The sequence below is a fragment of the Chiloscyllium plagiosum genome, chromosome 6 (genome assembly GCF_004010195.1).
Source record: "Chiloscyllium plagiosum isolate BGI_BamShark_2017 chromosome 6, ASM401019v2, whole genome shotgun sequence".
Taxonomy (NCBI): Eukaryota; Metazoa; Chordata; class Chondrichthyes; order Orectolobiformes; family Hemiscylliidae; genus Chiloscyllium; species Chiloscyllium plagiosum.
This window is the reverse complement of record NC_057715.1, coordinates 98935438-98960395: the sequence shown is the minus strand read 5'-3', so window position 1 is coordinate 98960395 and position 24958 is coordinate 98935438. Positions and strand designations below refer to the sequence as shown.

Sequence of the window (24958 nt, the reverse complement as noted above, 5' to 3'; positions counted from 1 at the left end):
CAAATTTACTGATGACACCAATAAAGTGGGTCAGATCTGAAATGACAATGAGACAGAGTACAGTAAAGAGATAGAGAACTAAGTGGCATAATTTAAAGACAACAATCTCTCCCTGAATGTCAGTAAAATGAAGGAGCTGGTCATTGACTTCAGGAAGTGGAATGAAGGACATGCCCCTGTATCAATGGTGCTGAGATGGAGATGGTCGAGAGTTTCAGTTTCCTCGGGGTAAATATCACCAACGATCTGTCCTGGTCCATCTACAACACCACTACAGTTTAGAAAGTAGACCAATGCCTCAACTTCTTCAGGACGCTAAGGAAATTTAGCATCTCCACAGTGACTCTTACCGTTTTTTATAGATGCACCATAGAAAGCATCTTATCCAGATACATCACAGCTTGGTATGGCAACTGCTCTGTCCGACTGCAAGAAAACAGCCCAGTCCATCACAAAAACCAGCCTTCCTTCCAGTTACTCTATCTATGCTTCCCGCTGCCTTGAGAAAGCAGCCAGCATCATCAAGGACCCCTCCCACCAACAGATTTAAGAACAGCTTCTTCCTCACTGTTATCAGACTAATAAAAGGGCTTCCCATGCTGATCTTTCTCTGCAGCTTCTCTGTCGTTATCACACGATATTGTGCAATCTGTTCTATTAGCCTGATATTTATGCAAGGTATGATTTGTCTGGATAGTGCACAGATCAATACTTTTCACTGTATCTCGGTTCATGTGACAATAATGAAGCAAATCAAATCAAATCCAATACCAGTGTGCAGCTGCCCAGTGGGCCTGCAGTACCGATGGGACAGGACATATTCAGAGATGATGGCGGTCATGCCTGGGACCTTATTGCCTGTAGGATGTGACTCTGTGGTCATGACTATGTCAGGCTGTTGCTTGTCTAGTCTGGAATCCATCTCTCCCAGTGTTGGCACTGCTTCCCAGATCCTCAGAAGGAGGACTTTGTAGACCTGACAGATTGTTATTGCTATTTCCTTTCTGGTGCCTAGGTTGGTGCCTTCTGGTTTGACTGGTTACATTTCTTTTTCGAGACTTCATCACAATTGTTAAACTGAATGGCTTGCTCGGCCATTTCAGAGGGCAGTAGAGAGTCACCACATTGCTGTAGCTCTGGAGTCACATGTAGGCCAGACCAGGTAAGGATGGCAGTTTCCTTCCTTTTAGGACATTAGTGAACCAGCTGGGTTTTTCTGACAATCGACAATAGTTTCATGGTCATCATTAGACTCTTAATTCCAGATATTTATTGAATTAAAATTCTACTGTCTGCCACGGGAATCAAACTACATCCCTGAAGATCTGGACACTTCTACCCCACCCACCCCCTCGAAAAGAGGGGCCTCTCAGTTTTGAGATCAGTCAAAAGAATCAACAGGAATACAGGCTGTTTAAAGCAAGGTTACCAGTTTATTACGACGTCGGGCACAGGTTTGTCCAGCAACACAGAAGTTAACAGCTTCTGTGTTCCTTGGAGAAAACTGCACAATTACATTCAAAAGTCAAACATTATTTATAGGTTGATAAGAGACAGAACAGCCTTAATTACAAGAAAAGACCAATCAAATGTAATAGTGTGACATTATTGACATCAGGCTAATCCAATGATATTTCCTAGGAAATGGTTTTGTCTTACGCAGATCATCATCTCATACTGCAGTTCAAGATTAGTTTGAATGGTCAGTCAATGTATTATGATTCATTTTATGAAGACTCCATTATCTTCTAATTCAGCTAACTCAGCAAAACAGAAATGCAGGTTCACAGTGTCAAACCATAATTTGAAGCCATTTTGTTGTGTTATTTTAAATTGAAAACCCATTTTGTTTTTAATAAAAGCCTACATATACTTGTGGCTCCTGACAACAGCCTAAATTGAAATTTTAAATCCTCATCTCCTCCCTTATTTGAGACCATAATTTGTGTTCTTCAGTAGGGGCTTCCCCCTATGATTTTTGCACCTTCCCAGGTCTGGCATACCCGTCCTTATAGTGTCTAACTAGTTTTTACTGGGGCCTCAATGGGATCAGAAGTTTGGGTTGTAAGGCCGCCTGCATGGTAGCTGCATCTACTTGCCCACTAATTTAGAAACAGTATCAGTTCCCTCAGAATCTGCCGAACATCTTGATAATTGCCAGATTGAAAGCAGCATCACCATAACGCTGCCTCTTTGGGGGTTAAAAATCTTCAGTGTTCCCACAAGGCTCCAAAATCATGGGTTATATTAAAAGCACAACGAAGAGTCAGTATATATTAATAGATTTTCATTTTGCTAGGAAAGAAGCATGTCGATTCCCCATGTCAGCTCTAATGTAACATTAAAGACACCACTCTCCAGTGGCCACATTTCAACAGTTAAAGCAAAGGCCCGGCATTTGTGCCTAGGGGTTTTGCTGTCTTGATGTCAGTCTCGAAGATGAAATGCTGGGGCCTGCCTGTCCCCATTTTCAGGATCCCCTTGGGAAGAGATTGCCCAGCAGTGGTCGTCGGGTGGGGCAGATGGGGTAGGTTCTGCACCCAGTGGGTATCCTGGTTGCAATCAACACTATCAGGGCTGGCATATGGCATTTAGGATCATGAAGGCGCTGGATATAATTGATTTTATCCATAACTTGCATCATTGTTCAGTCTGGTTCTGGCCATCCCCATAGAAAAACCACTGCTCACCTCATTTGCAACTGGAAATTCCTGGACTGGTTCGTACTGTTGATCTGGATCATGTCAGTGACTCCAGGTGGAAAACATTGCAAAAGCATAGGGTTAAACAAAGGTAATTGAGCTTCTTGATTATTTTTCAATCGTATATCACTTCCGTCAGACAGATAGCTCCATATTTCAGTCTTGTATCACAAGCCATTCATATTCAGGCTACTCCCAGAATTTTACTACATTTACAACCTTATCACCCTTGGACATATTGAGCAAATTGGGCCAGTTTGTTCTTGCAGTTAGGGGCATGCTTCATTAACATAACTCTAATTCCCGGGATGGGACCCAGTTTAGGATGGCGCAGGCCACTTAACCCCATGATATTGGCTATGAAGACTGGATGCTTCATTTTCAAAAGAAGGAAAGGTTTGTAACAAGTGGGTGGTTTAAATTAAGGCAAACAAGAGATGTTAGGGGCTCAGCAGGTATACAGGAACAAAATCCCAATCCTCAAAAAGGGTCAGTATGCCAGACGTAGATTCTACTTGGAATCCTGAGCCTAAATTCTTTATTTTACAGTATTGTTGCTTTAATCTTGTTTATATCTTCCTCAACCTTAGTAGCCTTACACATTTTCTCTTGTCTCTTTTTTTTCATATACCCATTCACAGTCACCTCCCCAGTTTTTAGGAGTTCCATCTGCCATATGCAGAATTCCTTGAATTGGCCAGTAAGGTAGCTTTCCATTCTTCAGTTAAGAACGAATTACCACAGCCATGTTTCAAATTAACCATGAGGTAATGAGATAGGTCACTGACAATGTGTAAAGGAATAAAACCGAGCGATCCTGCCAATTCATTCTGATTTTGTGATTCAGGCTAATACAATTGATTATTAAAAATAATAAATAAATTAATCATTATCTGTAATTCAGAGGTGGAAACTGAAAAAGTGACTAAAAGTCATCAATATAAAGCGGAAATTCATTTATTCAGTATTGAATATTTAAAATGTAAAATGCATACAGTTTCCAACTTTGAAATCCACTATAGTTACCCAGTTTTAGTTCCTTAATTTAAATCCAAGATTAGGTTCAGTAAGTGGTCCTGACCAGTCATTGCTCATTTACAATGCTATAGGTCATGAAATGACTGCAGTTGCCTGAAAAGATCTTGTCTACTCAGGTGATTAAAAAAACCTTCTAATGCACGAATAATGGTCGAATCCAAAGACACAAATATTAACCATAAGATATTAATTTTGTTACATGATTTATCACAACCTAATGTTGAACTTGAAACTTCAATTGTCATTGAGGGAAGGGACTCCCTCAATAAGGATATGACTGGCAGATCATAATCACCAACGAAACACAGCAATCGTAAAATTAAGTGGAAACAAATGAGTCTGAAATTAAAAAAAAGGTTATAATGTTCTCTTCCTCCATATTAAACTGATTTGAAATCGAATAAGGTTGGCTTTTATGGACGGATAAAAGAGATTAATTAGAAACTGACAGTAGGGCAGACATGACCTGTAAAAAGAACAGGAGTTAATATTTCATTTCATAATCACTGAAGGATCCTTAACCTTAAAAGAAATTGTGTTAAATTTTCGAAATGCAAATCAGGTTCAAAACAGTCCCGGATCTCGAGCTCCAGGGAACAAAGCACAAACATTCAATCACCAACAAACAAATGTGCATTCAAACCGAATCACAAAAGATTAAACTTTCTACAAGCTGTACAGCTCTCTCACTCTCTCTCTCTCTCACACACAAGCAATATCTCAGTACTTTTTTAGCTTGGGAGTTTAGTCTCATAAACATATTGTTGCTTAACCAAGTGTGCAAAATCTAAATACCCTTCAGCCGTCCCAATTGCGATTCTAACAATATTTGCAAGGCAGGTTTTTCCTGCCTCTGCATTTGCCCACAACCCAGGGGAAATACAATGGAGTCTTTAATAGTTGCCCAATGTGCCCTGTATGCCAAATTCATTAATGTCTGGATATCCTGAAGCAAGCAACTATAATTACAGCAGATTTGTACTAGCCAATTAAAACTAATATTGGGCATTCAGGGGCATCTTGAAGCATAATGCGGACCTCAGTGTGGGTCCAGGGCTTCTCAAATGGAGTTTCACCTGTCATAACCCCAGGGCAAGCAAATTCTCTACTACTAATCTTAAGATTCTTTCAGCAGAAATTTCCGTCTGGTACTAGGACCTTGTTGTGTACTCACACTAGTATCTTGTGGTTGAGCAGCAAGAACCGTATCAGAATTTCTAACGGCATTTTTGTTCCGAGCAAGCCTAAATTCAAATTTTAAATTATCGTCCCCAGAACATTATCTGAATTTCAAAATTAATTATCAAGCAATACTATTTGGCCATCACAACCCATTGAAACTGTAACAACTAAGCCATTGTGATGCTTGATAGGCAGCCTCAAAGCTGATGGTCTTGCTGATGAATGGAAGGAGGTGGAATCATAAGGTTGGGAACAGGTATCCAGGGCTGCCACTGAAACCACAAGCCTTTATGTAAGCTGGCCCACATTAGGAGTCACGTTTCCCCTCGTTTCTGGTGACCTAAAGCCCATGGAGTCTATTTACTGTAGCAGCTGCCTGAGCCAGATATACATTTGGCTATGTGTCACCAACATGGCTGCAGTGTCATCATCTTTTTCATCTGATACAAGTTAAAGAATAAAATACAATGATTGAGGTGCTTTCAAAGTATATCCCCAGCAATAAGGAAATGGTAACTCAAGTAAAGACGGTTAGCAACAGCAGTTTGGTATAATTTGCATGCAAATATAATTGAACATCCTAAGCTTTAGGTATTCATAGAATTGTAAGTCTGTACCGCCAAAACTAAGCTAAATTTACGCCACTTGCCAGCACTTACTTAGAGCTGCGAATGGTATGACATTTCACGCACTCGTCATTTTAAGTGATGTGAGGTTCCTCACCTTAACAACGCTCCTAGACAGTGCTTTCCAGATTTCTCACCACAATCTGGGGAAACAAAAACCTTTCCTCAAAATCCCTAAGAACTTCCTCTTTTCACATAAAAATGCACTCCTCTGTTTGTAACCCTTCAACGATCATGAACTATAAATATTCCTGATGAAGGGTTTATGCCTGAAATGTCGACTCTCCTGTTCTTCAGATGCTGCCTGATCTGTTGTGCTTTTCCAAACTTTTGACTCTGATGTCCAGCGTCTGTAGTCCTCACTTTCTCTCAGTCACGATCTATTTTTTTTTCCCACTCCCTGCGGAATCTCCTGTTTATCTTTTTTTATTTTTTTAAATTTTTTTTTTAACCCCCACACTACCACCTAAGTGCGGTAGTGCTTATTTTATCCCCAGAACCCATGGTGTGTGTGTGCAGGTGTGAGACACAGTGAAAGACAAAGTGCACGAATCTTTATTCAATTTCCACCACCAGGAAGATAGGAAAACACCCGGGTGGCCAGTGACAAGCACTACCCTTTCAGTCACGATCAATATTGTGTAGTGATTGTTACAAAGTCAGCCAGGTGGGCCTAATCGAATATGGGTTCCCAGATTGGGGCTGTTAATCTGGTCCAATCAGGAAGCCCTGGCTGATAGATATAAGCAGGTAGTTTTTGGCTGCACTTCAGTCCCACGCTCCTGATCTTTGGGCACCCGGTACGGAGGAAGGAGGGCAGGTCTGAAGACCTCCTCGTGGGTCTGCTCCTGGGCCTGGCCAAACTGGCCATCAACAGGTCCAGGCAGCGGGCCGTGGAGGGGGTCGTTAAGGCCGACTGCCTGCCCCTCTTCCGCGGTTACGTTAGGGCCCGGGTGTCCTTGGAGAAGGAGCACGCAGTGTCGACCAACACCTTGGAGTTGTTCAGGGAGAGGTGGGCGCCGCAGGGAGTGGAGTGTCTTATTTCTCCCTCCAATTCTATTTTGATTTAGTCCCTACCCTCCCCTTCACTGTTTTGATCACACAGCACTGCCCTTTGATGTGAAGGGCAGTGTTTGTCACTGGCCAACTGGGTGTTTTCCTATCTTCCTGGTGGTGGAAATTGAATAAAGATTGGTGCACTTTGTGTCTTTCACTGTGTCTCACACCTGCACACACACACCATAGGTGCTGGGGGAAAAAATAAGCACTACCACACTTAGGTGGTAGTGTGGGGGTTAATGAAAAAAAAAACAGGAGTGTCACTGCCCATTGAGGTGAAAAAAACAAAAAAACAGAAAAAAAAGAAAAAAAGAAAAAAAAGAAATAAGCAGGTGGCTTCCTGGTGGTGGAATTTGAATAAAGATTCGTGCACTTTGTGTCTTTCAGTGTGTCTCACACCTGCACATACATACCATGGGTGCTGGGGAAAAAAATAAGCACTACCGCACTTAGGTGGTAGTGTGGAGGTTAAAAGGAAAAAAAAGAAAAAAAAAGAAAGAAAAAAAATAAGCAGGTGGCCCTATATCCTTGAAGTTGCTGCATTTTGACTCCTTTTTACTGTGTTATGGAGTGAGGAGGGAAATGAACTTTTATCTACAAGAGTTAATGCATCATTAAATTAGATTTCACATCTTTACAATAGCTTTGTACAGCAACTGAAGAGATGTTTCCTTTGAAGAACAACCTTCCGACAAGCTATTGATAATTACCAGATATTACATCAAAGTAATACCTGAAACAATATCCACATTACTGTTGACTTTGGAAGTGACATTTGAGGGCTCAGTTGGATTTGGGCAAATACTGTAATTCTGCACTTTACTGACACAGATGAGAATTATTGTGGTACATTGGCCATGTAATGTCTTAAATGAAGCATTCAAAATAAAATGCACAAAAAAAAGCTGTAAAAAAAAATAAGCAGGTGGCTAAGGTGGATGAACGATGGAGGGATGGATGGAAGGATGGTTCATGGGATTGATTTAAAAACTTTTCAAGTTTTATTTTGACTCCGACCTATTTGATGTTATTCTCCCTGATCTTGACGACATGCTGTTTACCCAATTTTAATAATATTGAAAATTACAAAACTTAATTTTCCCCACTTATTTCTACATTCTTGCCTCACTATTCCCAAATTGAGATAGATGATCTCTCAACGTGCTCCCTCACTTAGAAACATGGGAGACAGGTGATGGAATAATTGCACTTTAAACAATTGCTCTTATTCTTTATCCTCTAGGGGGTGCAGTTGCTTCAGGATAGTGATCTGCTTTTGTGGTAAAGTCTCTCTTCTTCCTGATATTTGAAAATGTCTCCATCCAGATGAAGTGATCACTTCAAATATTTGGTTCCATTTTGCTGTTAAACAGGTAATACTGAGCTACAGTAGCATAGAGAGAATCACAAATATCTTTGCGTGGCTGAGCCTAAAAAAAGATAAGCAGGTGGCTCTGTTCACTCTGAGAGCTGGCTATGTGGAAGTTGCACCAGTGTCAAATGTGCGTGTGAACAAAGGGTGACGGGATACTGGCCTCTGTGGAATTATTTCAATTGTATTGTTTAAGGATCTTCCTCTTTTGCGAGACTCTTGGAAGTAGTTTGTGTCGTCAGCTGCTGTTATGTTGAAACAATGAATTTGCTGCAAATCTTATTATGTACCATTTCCAATATGTTCTGATGCAGACAATACAGGGAAGAGTTTTGAAAATTTTATTGTGGAATGGGGTTAATTTGATTGGTGGGAGTAAATAAAGTTGAAATTTTATTTCCAGCTTCAACCCCAGTCAATACATCCATTTCCAGTTGTAATGGAAGTGATGGGGAAGCAGGGCGCCCTCTGGAGGTCAGTAGTCAGTGTTTTTTTAAAAAGGAAGCTGCATGTTTCTGGTTCATTTATTTAAAAAGGGTTGGTCAAGTTGCACCAGACTCTGGAAACATAGCAGGTAAAAATCTGCCAAGAAGAGTCAGATCCATAAAATATATTTACAGTTTTGTTTTCCCAGACCTAAATTAGCTCATCAATGTCCTTCAATCTCCAACTTCCTCCAGCCTGACTACTGAGACCTCCATCCATACAGTCTCTGGTCCTCAGCCCTCAAAGTCAATCCTGGAAACATTGATTTGCTCCTTGATCTCTATATTAGCCCCACCACACACAATTCTGACATCTGATTCTCACAGCCTAGGATCTTTGACTCTGTGAAGTCTGATTTCATAGTCTCTGACTTACCTAGCAGCCTCCTTCAAGCAAGAACCTTAATGAACATTTTCAAGTCATCTTGCTGTTAAACGCCCTGGGAAAACTTACTGAAAACCTACCCATGCTGTATTCATGGCCTTGTGTACATGTGGGGCCCTTGTACAATTAGTGGTTTCAAAACCTTAAAAATATAACTTCAAATGTGTCATGACAATAGAAATAAAAGCAGAAACTTCTGGAAGAGCTCAAAGTCTGACAACATCAGTGGAGAGAGAAAGGTAATGTTTTGAGTCAGATATGACTCAGAATACCTCGGGGCTCCTAGATTGCATGCTCAGTTTTCCCAGCACTTTGATTTTAACCTCAAAAATATTGACTGTGCTTGAAAATGAGATCTTTAAATGGTTTAACACCTGACTGTATTAGATGGAAGTGTCACTACTGAGAAATTATAAGTAGGTCTCACACTTTTAGTGGGAATCAGGCAAAAACAATGACCATGCAGTTTTCAAAACACCATTTTCAAAATTCTTTGAATGGTAGCTACAACAATAATCCAACTAGGGACCAGGCTACTTTGGATCTGGTAGTGCGTATAGAGGCTGGTTTCATAAATGATCTCAAAGTAAAAGGGAAAAGGGTCCATAAAGTGGTAGAATGCAGCGCTCCGTTTGAGAATGAGAAACTTGGGTTGGAAATAACTATGGCTTAAACAAGGTAACAACCTAAACAAGGGTAATTACATGGGGATGAGGGCAATGTTGGCTCGAGCAGATTTGGAAAGGGGTTTAGCAGAAAATTCAGTTAAGAAACAATGAGATACGTTTAATAAATAAGGTCATGATGCAGAGGAATGGTATTTCTTGGACCTTCTGATCAAGATGGCAGCAGTGTAGGATGCTCCAATCGGAGCTCCTCCACTCCTTCTATTTATTTCCTGTTTTCTTCTGCTTTTTGCCCTTTTTCCTCTTTTTGGTATTCTCTCTTGAGGTAGAGCAACTGGAGGCATGGGGTGGAAGGGCGACGGACAGTGGGCTGAAGCCCCAAGTGAAGCGGGGACACTTGTTGGAGTGGGGACATATATGGGCGATTAGCTGTTTGTGAACCCCTGGTCAGACCACGCCCCTGTGCTGATCTACTGCAGGCCCTTAATAGAAAGACTGTAATGCCTATCTTTTTAACTTTATTTCGCTTTTTTAAACTTATAGTATGAAAAACTGTAAGTAATATAATTTTTATTTTCCTTTCTTTTTCCCTTTATTTCTCTATCTTGTATCTAAGATCTGTACCTAGGTACTTTGTATTTAAGATGGTGCCATAATGGGGTGACATTGTAAAAGTTTGTAAAAGTTCCTGTACTTCCATACTTGAGTCCATGTGACAATAAAGGATATTGTAATTCTAACCTGTGAGGAAGAAGGATTCTAGAAAGGGGAAGAGCTGATGATAGTTAATGAAGGAAGGTAAGGATTGTTTCAAATTGAAAGAAAAATATAAATCATAAGATTAGTGGTAAAGCAGAGAATTAGGAATGTTTTATAAAACAAAAAAAGGGCTAAAAATAATAAAGACGGAGAAAATAAACTGAGCGCAAACTAACAAGTAATATAAAACTAGATAGTGAGAGCTTCTTTAGATATAAAAATAGGAAGAGGGGCCAAAGTGAACATCGGCCTCTTAGCGAATGAGGCTGACAAAATAATATTAGAGAACCAGAAAACAGTAATGAGTTTGCAAAATATTTTGCATCTGCGTTCAAGGCAGAGGAATTAAATAGCACCCCAAAAATGTTATATAAACAATGGGCTAATGAAAGGGATAAAAACAATGATTTTCACTGGAGAAAGCATACTCAGGAGACTAATGGACCTCAGGGCTGATAAGTCCCCTGGCACTGATGGGCTGCATCCTAGGATTGTAGAAGGAAGTAACTGCAGCATTAATGGATGCACTGGTAGCAATCTTCCAAAAATACTTAAATTCTGGAAAAGTCCAGAGGATCTGAATTCCTGATGAAGGGCTTTTGCCCGAAATGTCAGCTCTCCTGCTCCTAGGATGCAGCTTTTCCAGCACCACACTCTTCGCCTCTGACCTCCAGCCTCTGCAGCCCTCACTTTCTCCTAGGATCTGAAACATGCCATTCAAGGCTAAAATACACAGATTATCAGTAAGGGGTGAGATATTATGGGTCAAGACAAGAAAGTAAAATTGAGAATCATCTCATCATCTATGAACTCATTGAATGGTGGAGCAGATGTAACAGGCCAAATAGCCTACTTCTGTTCCTATGTTTCTGGTCTTAAAATGGCTGGTCGAATCTTCATCCACTTCCAGGTATTTGAACCCAGGGGAACATTTTTTCAATAATATATGAACTGGGTCAGAGCCTAAATAGAAATAAATGCAATTTAAAGAATTTAGTTGCATACTACTAATTTTTTATTCCTTCACAGCATACAGGAGTACGTTAATTTGTTGCAATCCAATGCTAATACAACATTGGTAAAAATAAATCCCACTTTTGCAGAGGTATACTCCTCTATGAGATTAAATGCAGATAGTTTCTGTGTTTGAAAATAGAATACTGTGGAAGCTGAAGATTGGAAATTAAACAAAGTCCTGAGAAGTCCAAAAGGCAGACAGCATCTGAAGGGAGTACTTTGAGACTGAAGGAGAGGAGCCATATCCGACTGGGTGGAAGGGTGAACTGTGAGGTGGATGCAGAGATGATTCAGCGTGATTTGGACAAGTTGAGTGAATGACAAATGCATGGCATATGAAGCATGATGTGGATAGATGTGAGGTCACCAATTTTGATAGCAAAAAAAAGTATGGCAGATGATTTTCTGAATGGGTGATAGATTGGGAAAGAGAAACGTCCAATAACACATTGATGTTGTGACAATACTGTGGCTATAAGAGGTGTATTATGTCCTTTTTTTAAATTTGGAATAATAGAAGCAGCCTCAATGGGTGGGGTCAAATTCCCACAGAATCAGGATTTTTACTTTTGGCTTTCAGCAGTTGCTGGAGTCTTGAAGCTAGATGTAGAAGTTCTAATTCCTCTCTCTGTTACAATTAAAAGCTAGGGTTCTCATCCTCCTTCTAGAATTGCATTTGAGACAATCTACTTTATTGAATTTGCTTTTGTCAAGGGTGTATTTATGGGGTGTTTTTATTTTATTTTGTCTGTATTTTAACCGTAGCATAAAAATAAAAATTGCTTTGTTTAATGTTAGGTTGTTTGATCAATCAAATTGCATCTTTAAAATAAAAAAAAAGTTACAGTCTAGACCATTTTCTTAATGTATTTTGACAGGGTTTGGTGTGGTCCATAACAAACTGGGGGCTCTTGGTAGGATCAAAATCTCGAATTCCAGGTTGGATTTAGGTTTACTGGACTCAAAGGCAGGGAGTGGTGAGTGTTGATGTTCTCCTTTCAGGTGTTGCATTTGGTTGGTTTAAATAGGGTGTGCCTTGTGTAATAATGGTTCTTATCGTCACTGATGGAAGAAGGCACTTCAGAAGTTTTACAGAAAGGGAGCAAGGCAAACCTTTTGGAATTGGCAGATGAGCTGGATTTGGGGTTGACCTTGTCTGTGAGAAATGAGGAGGTAATTGGAGTGATAACTCTCAACATTCAGGATCACTGGAAATGCCATTGGAATCATTGGAAATGGCTAAAATTCAATTGCAAATGAAGCAGCTTCGAGATGGAAAGAAAAATAAAGAGTTTGCTTTACGGTTAAAGCCAGAAGAAAAAGGAAACAAAGGGAAGGCCCGAGCAGAAGGAGGAGAGAAAGAGGGAGTGTTTGAACTTCAGAGATTATAGAGTCATAGAGATGTACAGCAAGGAAACAGAACCTTTGGTCTATCTCATCCATGCCTACGAGATATCCTGAATAAATCTAGTCCCATTTGGCAGCATTTTGCCCATATCCCTCTAAACCCTTCCCATTCATGTACCCATCCAGATGCAATTTAAATGATGTAATTGTACCAGTCTCCATCACCTCCTCTGGCAGCTCATTCCATACACACACCACCTTCTGCGTGAAAAAGTTGCCCCTTAAGTCCCTTTTATATCTTTCCAACTCACCTTAAGCCTATGACCTTTAGTTTTGGACTCTCCTAACCTTGGACTTTGGTTATTCACTGTATCCATACCCCTCATGATTTTATAAACCTCTATAAGGTCACTCTCAGCCCCTGATGCTCCAGGGAAAATAGCCCCAGCCTATTCAGCCTCTCCCTTTGACTCATCCCTCCAACCCTGACAACATCCTCGTAAATCTTTTCGGCCCATTTTCATGTTTTAACATTCAGAGGCGGAATTGGCTGGGGCTATTTTCCCTGGAGTATCAGAGGCTGAGGGGTGACCTTAAAGTTTATAAACTTATGAGGGGCATGGATAGGTTGAACAGCCAAGATCTTTTCCCCAGTGTAGCGGAGTCCAAACCTCGAGGGCATAGGTTTACAGTGGGAAAGAATTAAACAGGACCTAAGGGGCAACTTTTTCACAGAGAGTGTTGTGTGGAGATAATGAGATGGCAGAGGAAATGGTGGAGATTGGTGCAATTACAACATTTAAAAGGCATCTGGATGGTTATATGAACAGGAAGGATTTGAGAGGGATATAGATCAATTGCTGGCAGAAGGAGTAGATTAAGGTAGGATATCTGGTCAGCATGGATGAATTGGACCAAAGGGTCTTTTTCCATGCTGTGCATCTCTATGACTCTATGTGGAATTCATGGTGAGAAGAGCAATGTTCCATTATATAAAGTGAGGATGGAGAGTCTAATGAAAAGTGGTGAAATGGCAGTAGGAGTAATAGAGAAATTCTTGGTTCTGGAAATGCAGTTTATCCTTGATAACAATATTGCTGGATCACAGGTGGGAGTGATGTGCACTGTAGTTGAAAAGCCAGTAGAAATTTAGGTAACTGAAGTGTTCCAGGGAATATATCCTGAGATTATCCTTGACTGTGCAGTAACAAGGTCACAAAGCCACAGGTTGAAACAGGAGGAGAAATCAAAGAACAAAGATAAAGAAGTTGAAGTTCAGTTATCAAAGACTATGTTTGATCAAATGGTTGAGAAATAAAATGAGAACAGGTGGAGGACAAAGTGAATATTTTTAGTTCAGAGAAATCAGCTGAATTACAACAGGATTAAAAAAACTAAAGCAGTTTAGCTAAAATCATTCAAAGAAGAAGAATCTGAATGTATTCCAGAATGTTGCTAATTTGAAAATGACATCTTGATGAGAAAGATGTGTCAGAGTGTCGACATGGATACCACCATTACCACCCACCGTGTACGCGGCAGGCACTCATGTGACTCGGCCAACATTATCTATCTCATACACTGCAGGCAAGGTGCCCTGAGGCATGATACATGGGTGAGACCAAGCAGACACAACGAAACGGATGAATGGACACCACACAACAATCACCAGACAGGGGTGTTCCCTCCTAATCAATTAACACTTCAGCGGTCAGGAACATTCAACCTCAGATCTTCAGATGACTATCTCCAAGGTGGACTTCGGGACAAGCAACAATGCAAAGTGGCCGAGCAGATGCTGATAGCCAAGTTCAGTACCCAAGGGGATGGCCTCAACCGGGACCTCGGGTTCATGTCACACTACAGGTGACCCCACTGTACTATGCACTCTTTCACTCACACCCACATATACTCTTTTACACACACTCACACACACAGTCTCACAGGTACATACCCCATCACACTCGATCACATACTTTGCCAAACATGCACAGGCGCAAGCACACACTCACTTCACATGCACTCACACTCCCATGCACACATCTAAGTTTATGGAGTGAATTTATATTTGCAGAGTTATGTTTACATATACATTCTATTTTGCTCAAAAAATACATAACCTACAGTCAATCCATGTAATATTGTGTAAATTCCATTTTCGAAATAGAACCAGTCTGACCCAAGACTGGGAGACAGACAGACTTTAACCTTGCACCTTTAATGCATTGTCTGAGCTAAGATGGCACCTCTTGTTATAAAACCTTCAGCTATCTTGAGAATGAGACTTAAAAGAAGTTCTGGGACTACATGTCAAAGAACCGAAACTAACAAAACCATTCTAAAAGGTGAAAGATTTAATCTAGGTTTGTTCGTTAAATCACTTCAGCTGCATGACACTGCAATCTTTTGCTATAAATTCTGTGTCTTATAGTCCTGCTTCACAACCACCTGACGAGGGAGCAGCGCTCCAAAAGCTAGTGCCTCCAAATAAACCTGTTGGACTGTAACCTAGTGTTCTGTGATTTATTTAACTTTGCCCATCCCGGTCCAACACCAGCTTCTCCAAATCATGATGTGGTGAGACTGATGGTTTGGTGACACTCAATTCGGAGGACAAAGGGTGGAAGAGGACAGAATCAATGGAGCGTCCAAGTAATTCTGATGACACGGGGGGGGATGAAGGGCCTGAACAAAGAAGCAGTGAGTTGCTGCCACTGGGTAACTGCTCTGAAGTTCATGTCAGAAACAGACACCATTTAGTTTCTCAGGGAAGGAGGGATAGAAATGAGGCAAGATTAGCTATTCATGAGATCTAAACATATGGAAATAAGGTGGCTACTCCTCATTTGAGGAATTCAAAACTTATCACTGAAACCTTAGGGAGGAAAATCGGAAAAAAGCTTTCTCTATGTTGAGAATTTGATTTTCTCCAATCTCATTATAATTTCATTATCAATCACACTGCTGTATGCTGAGAAAATCCTTCCCGTTGACAGAAATTGATTAAAAAGGGATCCAAACCCAAGTATGAACTGCTGGGATAGACAATCTGTTTAAACGTGTTACCAACAATGCCTCCATAATTTACTTCCACGCAAGTGGTGAGCATTAATGCTATTTATCTAATCCAGGCAAGTGTCCTGAGTAAGTAGTAGAGGAGACTATACAACACCTGTTTTTCAGACAACTCAAACACTTTCAGATGGCCAAATTACCTTTCAAACACAAAGCTTTATTATATAGGTAACACACACAATTAACTTTGCACATCAAGTTCTCACAAGTCCAAAGCATGACAGACAGTCAGACATAGTGTTACATTAGGACGTAATGTTTGATAAGACATCAGGAGACTGCCTTGGCATGAACTGTTTTTTAAAAACTAATTTGACTCAGCCTCAGTTTCAACATTTCATGCAAAAAAAAGTTCTCTGATAAGGAAATACAGTGCTGAGGTTTTTGATGTGCTCAAGTCTAAAATCTCAAACTTGTGCCACTCAAACTGCAGGGGCATGGAATCTCCAGTGCCCATCCCTTACATTTTTTTAGTCTCCACCAACAACCCCACCCCAACATCAATTGTGCAAACTGACTTCCTCCTTTATCTGCAATCTTACTGGATTTCCACATAAGACCACAAGATGTAGGTGCAAGTTAGGCTATTCAGTCTATCAAGTCTGATTTCCAATTTCTGATTCTCATACCCTGGATTTCTTTGACCCTATCACTCTGGAATATCTCGATCCTAACCCTGATTTTCAAGCCCCCAACTTGCTAAACCCATGATCACTAATTAATCTACTTAGTGCTTCTCAGCTGCTTTTGAGCAGGAAACCTACTGAAAATATGGAACAGTCTTCCTACTGTTAAAAATCCTGGAAAACTGTTAGCACACTCACCACTTGCTCTATGCACATCCTGGAGTAAATACTGGAACTAATATTGATGGAACAGTAGTTTCAAAGTCTGCAAAATATAGAACTTCAAATGTTTATTGTACTTTAAAATTAGAACTTCACCCACCTTCTTCACCTGTTTATAGTGGGCCAAGTACCACTAATCAGGAGATAAGCATAGACTCTTATTCTTCCCAGGGATCCGAAAGAAATAATGCTCATACAGTTCTCCAAGCTTTCAGCATCTCTCTGAATGGTAGCTATAATATCCAGTGAGTCATCATCCACTTAGTTATTTGAACGAAGGAGGACGATTCTCAATAAACTTAATGAACTGAATCAGGCTCCAGCTGGAAATAAATACAACTGAAAACAGATAGTTGCACGCATCTCTCATTTTTATTGATTCATAACATACAAGAGCGCGTTTATCCATTACTATCCAATGCTAGTACATCTGATTAAATAAAAGCAAAGCTCTTTTTTTTAAAAAGTATAACATATTCCTCTTTGAGATTAAATACAGAAATTTTCACAATTAAAAGCAAAGTATTACAGATGCTGGAGATGAAAATATAAACAGAGAGTGCTGGAGAAACTTAGCAGACCTAGCAGCATATAGGAAGAGAGACACAGAGTTGATGTTGAGTCCAGTATGACTACTTCTTCAGTCCCAAAGAACTCCATTCAGATGCTGCCAGATCTGTTGACTTTCTCCAGCACTGTTTTTATTTTAGTTTCCATAACTGTATTGATCCTTGCATCAAATTCAGATAACTAGTAAAACATAGAAAGCAAAATGGTTTTCTTGAAATGCAAATCTCTAAGGCCAAAGCATAATCAGCTGGTTAATGCTATAACAATTAATAAAAGCGACTTTAAAAGTAGTAAAGCACCCAAGGCATTTAATAGAACACTGGGCAAAAGGCAAAAGTGAGGACTGCACATGCTGGAGATCAGAGTCTAGATTAGAGTGGTGCTGGAAAAGCACAGCAGGTCAGGCAGCATCCGAGGAGCAGGAAAATTGACATTTTGGGCAAAAGCCCTTCATCGGGAATTTAATAGAATATCCCCATTAAGTAAATTTGACACTGTAGTGATTGGAATCAGGTGGATCTCATTGACTATGAGCTCCTTGATTGGGGTTGTTAACCCAGGCCAATCCGGGAGCATTAGTTCCGGGGCTGGGAACAGGCAGGCTGGCCAGAACCAGTGTACTGTGCACATGTAAATAAAGGGTGACTTGGTCATGGGACGCTGGCTTCGAAGAGTTATTTCAGACACCAACCGACATAAGGAGATATTAGGAAACCTGACAGAAAGTTTGGTCACATTGGTAGGATTTATACAACATCTTAGAGGGAAAAGAAAGGCAGAGAGGTATAGGGGTTGAATACCAGAGCTTAGGGAGGACACAGCTGACAATGGAGTGATGGAAGGCAGCAGACATGTGGCTAGAATGGAAGGATTAGAGAATCTCAGGGTTGCAGAGATAGGGAAAGATTTAAAGATAAGAATTAAAAGCCAATGTAGGTCAGTAGGATAGGGGACAGGTAAACATTAATTGGATTCAGTGGAAGTTAGGTCTAGGCAGCAAATTCTGCATGACCTCAGTTGTACAATGGGAAGAAAGATGGAATGCCACCAGAAGAGCATTAGAATAATCAACTTTGAGAGATGGTAAAGGCATGAATGAAAGTTTTCATAGCAGATGAGTTGATGCCAGGCAGACACAAGCAGTGTAACTGTGATAAAGGTATTAGCAATGTATCAGCATGTTGTCTAAATTTGGCTAAGTTTGTACTGCATTAGAGTTTACTTCCTAAATAATACAACATGAAATATATGTTCACTTTTCCTTTCTTTCCCCATTAAAAGCTTGCAGCATCCTATTTCACAGCATTAACCAACAGTTGCTTAAACTTTTCCATGTCACATTTCAGAAAGACAACAGCTTTGTGCTTTAGTTTCAGGAGATCAAGGGTATCTAGAACCATCATCCCTCTGGTCAATGCTCCATGCAGTTCCACACTTACCCCATACACTGCATGTTCAGTGACAACAGACTCATCAATTGCAGCAGCCATTGCATAGGAATCACAGGACACAAACCCCTCTCCAAAATACAACTCTTTGTTGCCTTGATCATCTTTGACATACTGAGTAGTAAGTGCAGTTATATTCTTCATGAATCGAGCTTTTTCAGTATTTTGATTTATCCATTTATGAAAAAAGTCCTGCAATTCAAGAGAAAAGGTGATAATATTTCAGCCACTGAAAGAGCTTTTCGCCCAGATATCTATAATATTTTGAATAACCCCACAACCCAACGGCAGATAAGGGACTGGGGTGTTTGAGCAGAAGTAATGCTATCCCTTATCAAAAAATGCCACTCCTCCTCCTCTGTTGCTCCCCTTTCTATCCTTCCTGTAGCATTTGTATCCTGCAAGTTGCCAGTCCTGTCCATCCCTGAGGCATGTTTCTGTAATTGCTATGATTTCCCATCCTGGCATTGCATTTACAAACATGCACTCTCCCTCAACCACCGATGCTCAGTTGGAACAGTATGAATCATCTACAAGACACACTGTCTTCTTCTCTACAATCAGCAGGTTGATTAAAAAAACCAAAGCTGCTCACTTTGGAAGCCACTGAGGGCTTTTTGTTCCACACCTGTGTTAATTACCTGATTTGCTTTCATAGTTCCAAACTTGTAAATATAGTTTGCCATGTTTATTTTAAACAGCCACTAACATCAGCCAAAAAGGAGGCAGATTATCTGTTTGCAAAGAAAGTTGGCAGCTGCAGTTCCACATCTTCTCTTAGAAACAGCTGTGCTCACTCATTAGTGTTAAGATTCAGTGAATGTCAGAAGTACATAAGTAACACCTTGATGTTCAATTACTTTTGTGCACTTGTACTCTGCTAAACCCTTTAACTTGTATTTGCTTTCATCTACACAGGGCATGTGGGTATCACTGGCTGAGCCAACATTTACTGCCTCACTTGCCCTTGAGCAGGTGGTGGTGTGCTGACTTCTTGAATGGCTGCAGTCAATGTGCTTTGGTCAATGCACAATGTCATTATGGAGGGAATTCAACTCAATCCTCCAGTATTTGTATCCAACAACACTGAAGGAACTGATATATTTCCAAGTCAGGATGGTGAATGGGTTGGAGGGGAACTTATGACAATAAGATAGAGGAGCAGAAGAAGTCGGCTGTTCAGCTAATCACATCTACTCTGCCATTCAAAGAAATAATGGCTGATCTGTTATTCCTCAACTCCACTTTCATGCCTCTCCCCTATAATTGCAGATGGTGTTCCCATGCATCTGCTGCCCTTATCCTTCTATACGTTAGTGGTTGTGGGTTTGGAAGCTGTTGTCTAAGAACTTTTACATTGCGCCTTGTAGATGATTCATAATGTTCCAACTGAGCATCGGTGGTTGAGGGAGTGGATATTTGTGAATGCAATGCCGGGATGGGAAATCATAGCAATTACAGAAACATGCCTCAGGGATGGACAGAAAAATGTGTTGCTGGAAAAGCGCAGCAGGTCAGGCAGCATCCAAGGAGCAGGAGAATCGACGTTTCGGGCATAAGCCCTTCTTCAGGATGGACAGGACTGGCAACTTGCAGGATATAAATGCTACAGTAAGGATAGATTGGGGAGCAATAGAGGAGGGGGAGCGGCATTTTTTGATAAGGGATAGCAATACTTCTGTACTTAGGGAGGATATTCCTGGGAATACATCCATGGAAGTTATTTAGGTGGAATTCAGAAATAAGAAAGGGATGATCACCTTATTGGGATTGAATTATACACCCCCTAATAGTTAGCAGGAAATAGTTAGAAACAAATTTTGTAAGGAAAATTCACCATCTGTAAGAATAATAGGTAGGTTATGGTAGGGGATTTTAACTTTCCAAACATAGACTGGGACTGCCATAGTGTGAAAGGTTTAGATGGAGAGGAATTTGTTAAGTGCGTACAAGACAATTTTCTGATTCAGTATGTGGATGTACCTACTAGAGAAGGTGCAAAACTTGACCTACTCTTGGGAAATAAGGCAGGGCAGGTGACTGAGGTATCAGTGGGGGAGCACTTTGGGGCCAGCGACCATAATTCTATTGGTTTTAAAATAGTGATGGAAAAAGATAGACGGATCTAAAAGTTGAAGTTCTAAATTGAAGGAAGGCTAATTTTAACAGTATTAGGCAAGATATTTCAAAAGCTGATTGGGGGCAGATGTTTGCATGTAAAGGGACGGTTGGAAAATGAGAAGCCTTCAAAAATGTGGTAACGCCAGTTCAGAGACAGTACATTCCTGTTATGGTGAAAGGAAAGGCTGATAGATTTAGGGAATGCTAGATGACTAGAAAAATTGAGAGTTTGGTTAAGAAAAAGAAAGAAGCATATGTCAGGTATAGACAGGAGAGATCCTTAGAAGAGCATTAAGGCAATAGGATATTAGATTAGATTAGATTAGATTAGATTACCCACAGTGTGGAAACAGGCCCTTCGGCCTAACAAGTCCACACTGACCCGCCGAAGCGCAACCCACCAATACCCCAACACTTGCCCCTTCACCTACCACTACGGGCAATTTAGCATGGCCAATTCACCTGACCTGCACATCTTTGGACTGTGGGAGGAAACCGGAGCTCCCGGAGGAAACCCACGCAGACACGGGGAGAATGTGCAAACTCCACACAGTCAGTCGCCTGAGGCGGGATTTGAACCCAGGTCTCTGGTGCTGTGAGGCAGCAGTGCTAACCACTGTGCCACCGTGCCGCCCAAAGAGGGGAATCAGGAGGGCAATAAGGAGACATGAGATAGTTTTGGCGTTTTGGGTTTTTATAAATACATTAAGGACAAAAAGGTAACTAGGGAGAGATTGGGGTCCCTTAAATATCAACAAAGCAGCCTATGTGTGGAGTCGCAGGAGATGGGGGAGATACTAAATGAGTATTTTGCATCAGTGTTTACTGTGGAGAAGGACATGGAAGATAGAAAATGTGGGGAAATAGATGGTGACATCTTGAAAAATGGTGCTGGATGTCTTGAAACGCATAAAAGTGGATAAATCCCCAAGACCTGATCTGATATACCCCAGGCCTGTGTGGGAAGCTAGGGAAGAGATTGCTGGGCCCCTTCCTAAGATATTTGTATCATCGATAATCACAGGTGAGGTGCTGGAAGACTGGAGGTTGGCTAATGTGATGCCACTATTTAAGAAAGATGGTAAGGACAAGCCAGGGAACTATGGATCGGTGAGCCTGACATCGGTGATGGGCAAGTTGTTTGAGAGAATCGTGAGGGACAGGATATACATGTATTTGGAAAGGCAAGAAATGATTAAGGGTAGTCAGAATGGTCGTGTGTGTGGGAAATCATGTCTCACGAACCTGAGTGAGTTTTTTGAAGAAGTAACAAAGAGGATTGATGAGGACAGAGCGGTAGGCGTGATCTATATGGAGTGCAGTAAGGCGTTCGACAAGGTTCCTCATGGGAGAGTGGTTAGCAAGGTTAGATCTCATTGAATAAAGGGAGAACTAGCCATTTGGATACAGACTGACTCAAAGGTAGAAGACAGAGGGTGGTGCTGGTGGAGGGTTCCTTTTCAGACTGGAGGCCTGTGACCGGTGTATGCCACAAGGTGCTGGTCCACTGCTCTTTGTCATTTATATAAATGATTTGGATGTGAACATATGAGGTATAGTTAGTCAGTTTGCAGATGACACCAAAATTGGAGGTGTAGTGGACAGCAAAGAAGGTTACCTCAGAGTACAATGGAATCTTGATCAGATGGGCCAATGGGCTGAGGAGGTGGCAGATGAAGTTTAATTTAGATAAATGCGAGGTGCTGCATTTTGGAAAAGCAAATCAAATCAGGACTTATACACTTAATGGTAATGTCCTAGGAAATGTTGCTTAACAAAGAGCCTTTGGAGTGCAGGTTCATAGTTCCTTGAAAGTGGAGCCGCAGGTAGATAGGATAGTGAAGAATGTGTTTGTTATGCTTTCCTTTATTGGTCAGTGCATTGAGTACAGGAATTGGGAGGTCATGTTGCAGCTGTATAGGACATTGGTTAGGTCACTTTTGGAATATTGCGTGCAATTCTGGTCTCCTTTCTATCGGAAGGCTGTTTTTTTAGATTAGATTCCTTAGTGTGTGGAAACAGGCCCTTTGGCCCAACAAGTCCACACCAGCGGCACGCTGGCTCAGTGGTTAGCACTGCTGCCTCACAGCGCCAGAGACCCGGGGTTCAATTCCTGCCTCAGGCGACTGACTGTGTGGAGTTTGCACGTTCTCCCCGTGTCTGCGTGGGTTTCCTCCGGGTGCTTGGGTTTCCTCCCACAGTCCAAAGATGTGCAGGTCAGGTGAATTGGCCATGCTAAAATTGCCCGTAGTGTTAGGTAAGGGGTAAATGTAGGGGTATGGGTGGGTTGCACTTCGGCGGGTCGGTGTGGACTTGTTGGGCCGAAGGGCCTGTTTCCACACTGTAATGTAATGTAATCTAACCCTCCAAAGAGCAACGCACTCCCCCTCTGACTAATGCACCGAACACAATGGGCAATTTAGCATGGCAAATTCACCTGACCTGCACATCTTTGGATTGTGGAAGAAAACCAGAGCACCTGGAGGAAGCCCACGCAGACACGGGGAGAATGTGCAAATTCCACACAGACAGTCGCCCAAGGCTGGAATCGAACCTGGGACCCTGGTGCTGTGAAGCAGCAGTGCTGACCAATGAGCCACCGTGCCACCCATTGTGAAACTTGAAAGGGTTCAGAAAAGATTTACAAAGATGTTGCCAGGGTTGGAGGATTTCAGCCTATAGGGAGATGCTGAATAGGCTGGAACTGTTTTCCCTGGAGCATCGGAGGCTGAGGGGTGACCTTATAAATATTTATAAAATGATGAGGGGCATGGATAGGATAAATAGACAAAGTCTTTTCCGTGGGATGGGTGAGTCCAGAACTAGAGGGCGTAGGTTTAGTGTGAGAGGGGAAAGATAATAAAAGGGGCCTAAAGGGCAACTTTTTCATGCAGCGGGTGGTGTATGGAATAAGCTGCCAGAAGAAATGGTAGAGGTTGGAAAATTGCAGCATTGAAAAGGCATCTGGATGTGTATATGAATCGGAAGGGTTTAGAGGGATATGAACCAAGTGCAAATGGGACTAGATTATGTTAGATAGCTGGTCAGCATGACAAGTTGGACTGAAAGGACTATTTTCGTGCTTTACTTCATTTTGACACTAGAACCCTAAATGGCCCGTTTTGTCTGGCTTCTTTTCCTGTGCTAGCAGAGATTATTATGAAGATCCCACCTTTTCAGCCTCACCACCCACCTAAGGGGTTGGGAATTTCCAGGTTAAAGGACCACTAGTCATCTCTCTCCACAATTAGTGAGCAGCCGATAGTCCACTAAGACTGTAGAAATTTTATCTTTATATAACATTGATCATGTTCTAGTTTGTACTGCTTGCATTTCATTACATAATCCAATTTATTCAATGATAATCTACAAAAATCCATTGAATATTGTATACTCTCTGAAATGAGGGAAACTGCAAATCCCAGATGTCATTATATTTAGTGCACAGCAGAAAAGCTTACTTGGATCCAAATTTGTCACAATCTTTCACAATTTAAAGCACTTTTAAGATACGCCCTCTTACCGCAGTCTTTTCATGAAGACCTCCCCTCCTGGTACATGGCTCCCAAAAGTTTAACCCTTTAATAGTTAGCCATTTTAAACCTTGAAATCTAATTAGAATAGGGGGATAGACCGATGCAAAAATCTATGCTTGTTGATTAATGTAACTGGGATTGCTTATACATATGTAAGAAGTAACTAGAGTTAGTTCCACCATGTATTCTATCAGAAAGGAAACTAAACATTTTTACTAGTACCAGTTCCTATGTTGCATGATCCAATAACAAAACACAGAATGTGTATGTGAACTCCCAGAACTAAACTTCCATCTGAATCCTGACTTTTCTTCGTTGGGACTGGACATAGTCCCAACAGTGGCTTCCAATCAGAGTGGTAATGCTAGGATTACAAACCTGGAGCCAATCAAAGAGGCCAGCAGCTCCCTGAGACAGTATCTCCTTTCAAGTGATGGACGGAGTATTAAAAGGCTGAGGGGAAGCTGACAAATTGTGCCTTAGTTTTGCCTACTTTGAAAAACTTACCCATGGTAATCGATGACGGAGACTATATTCCAAGGTGGCAATGTGAGTGGGGCATGTAAAATGGCTGAGGACAATGGAAGCTGCTTCTGGGTCAGTAACAAAGTTAAACTCACTGCAGACTCTCACATTCCCTCGGGCTGAAAATAAAGCAGACATCGTAAATGTTGAGAACACGATAATTGACATAATGTAGCGGTAATTGGCCATCTTGGAGGTTAGACCTTTACTAAGCTTCAGATGGAAAGGGTGGAGGGT

General features: G+C 41.2%; 1 protein-coding gene and 1 long non-coding RNA gene across 2 annotated transcripts in view; one reads left to right on the top strand and one right to left on the bottom strand.

The window, feature by feature from the left end:
• The first annotated feature begins 7884 nt into the window (after nt 1–7884).
• On the top strand, nt 7885–14225 carry LOC122550872. The gene is made up of 3 exons (XR_006311965.1): nt 7885–7980; nt 8383–8453; nt 14186–14225. It is a non-coding gene; the product is annotated as an uncharacterized LOC122550872 (long non-coding RNA).
• A 2649-nt stretch (nt 14226–16874) lies between these two features.
• The window catches only part of LOC122550871 (inosine-uridine preferring nucleoside hydrolase-like), a 23318-nt gene continuing 15234 nt past the window's right edge, over nt 16875–24958 (bottom strand). Inside the window, exons 6-7 of the mRNA XM_043692259.1 lie at nt 24704–24840; nt 16875–18731 (exon numbers count right to left, since the gene is read on the bottom strand). Of these exons, the coding sequence (XP_043548194.1) occupies nt 18384–18731; nt 24704–24840 (485 nt within the window). The 3' untranslated portion in view covers nt 16875–18383. The remainder of the gene's footprint in view (nt 18732–24703; nt 24841–24958) is intronic.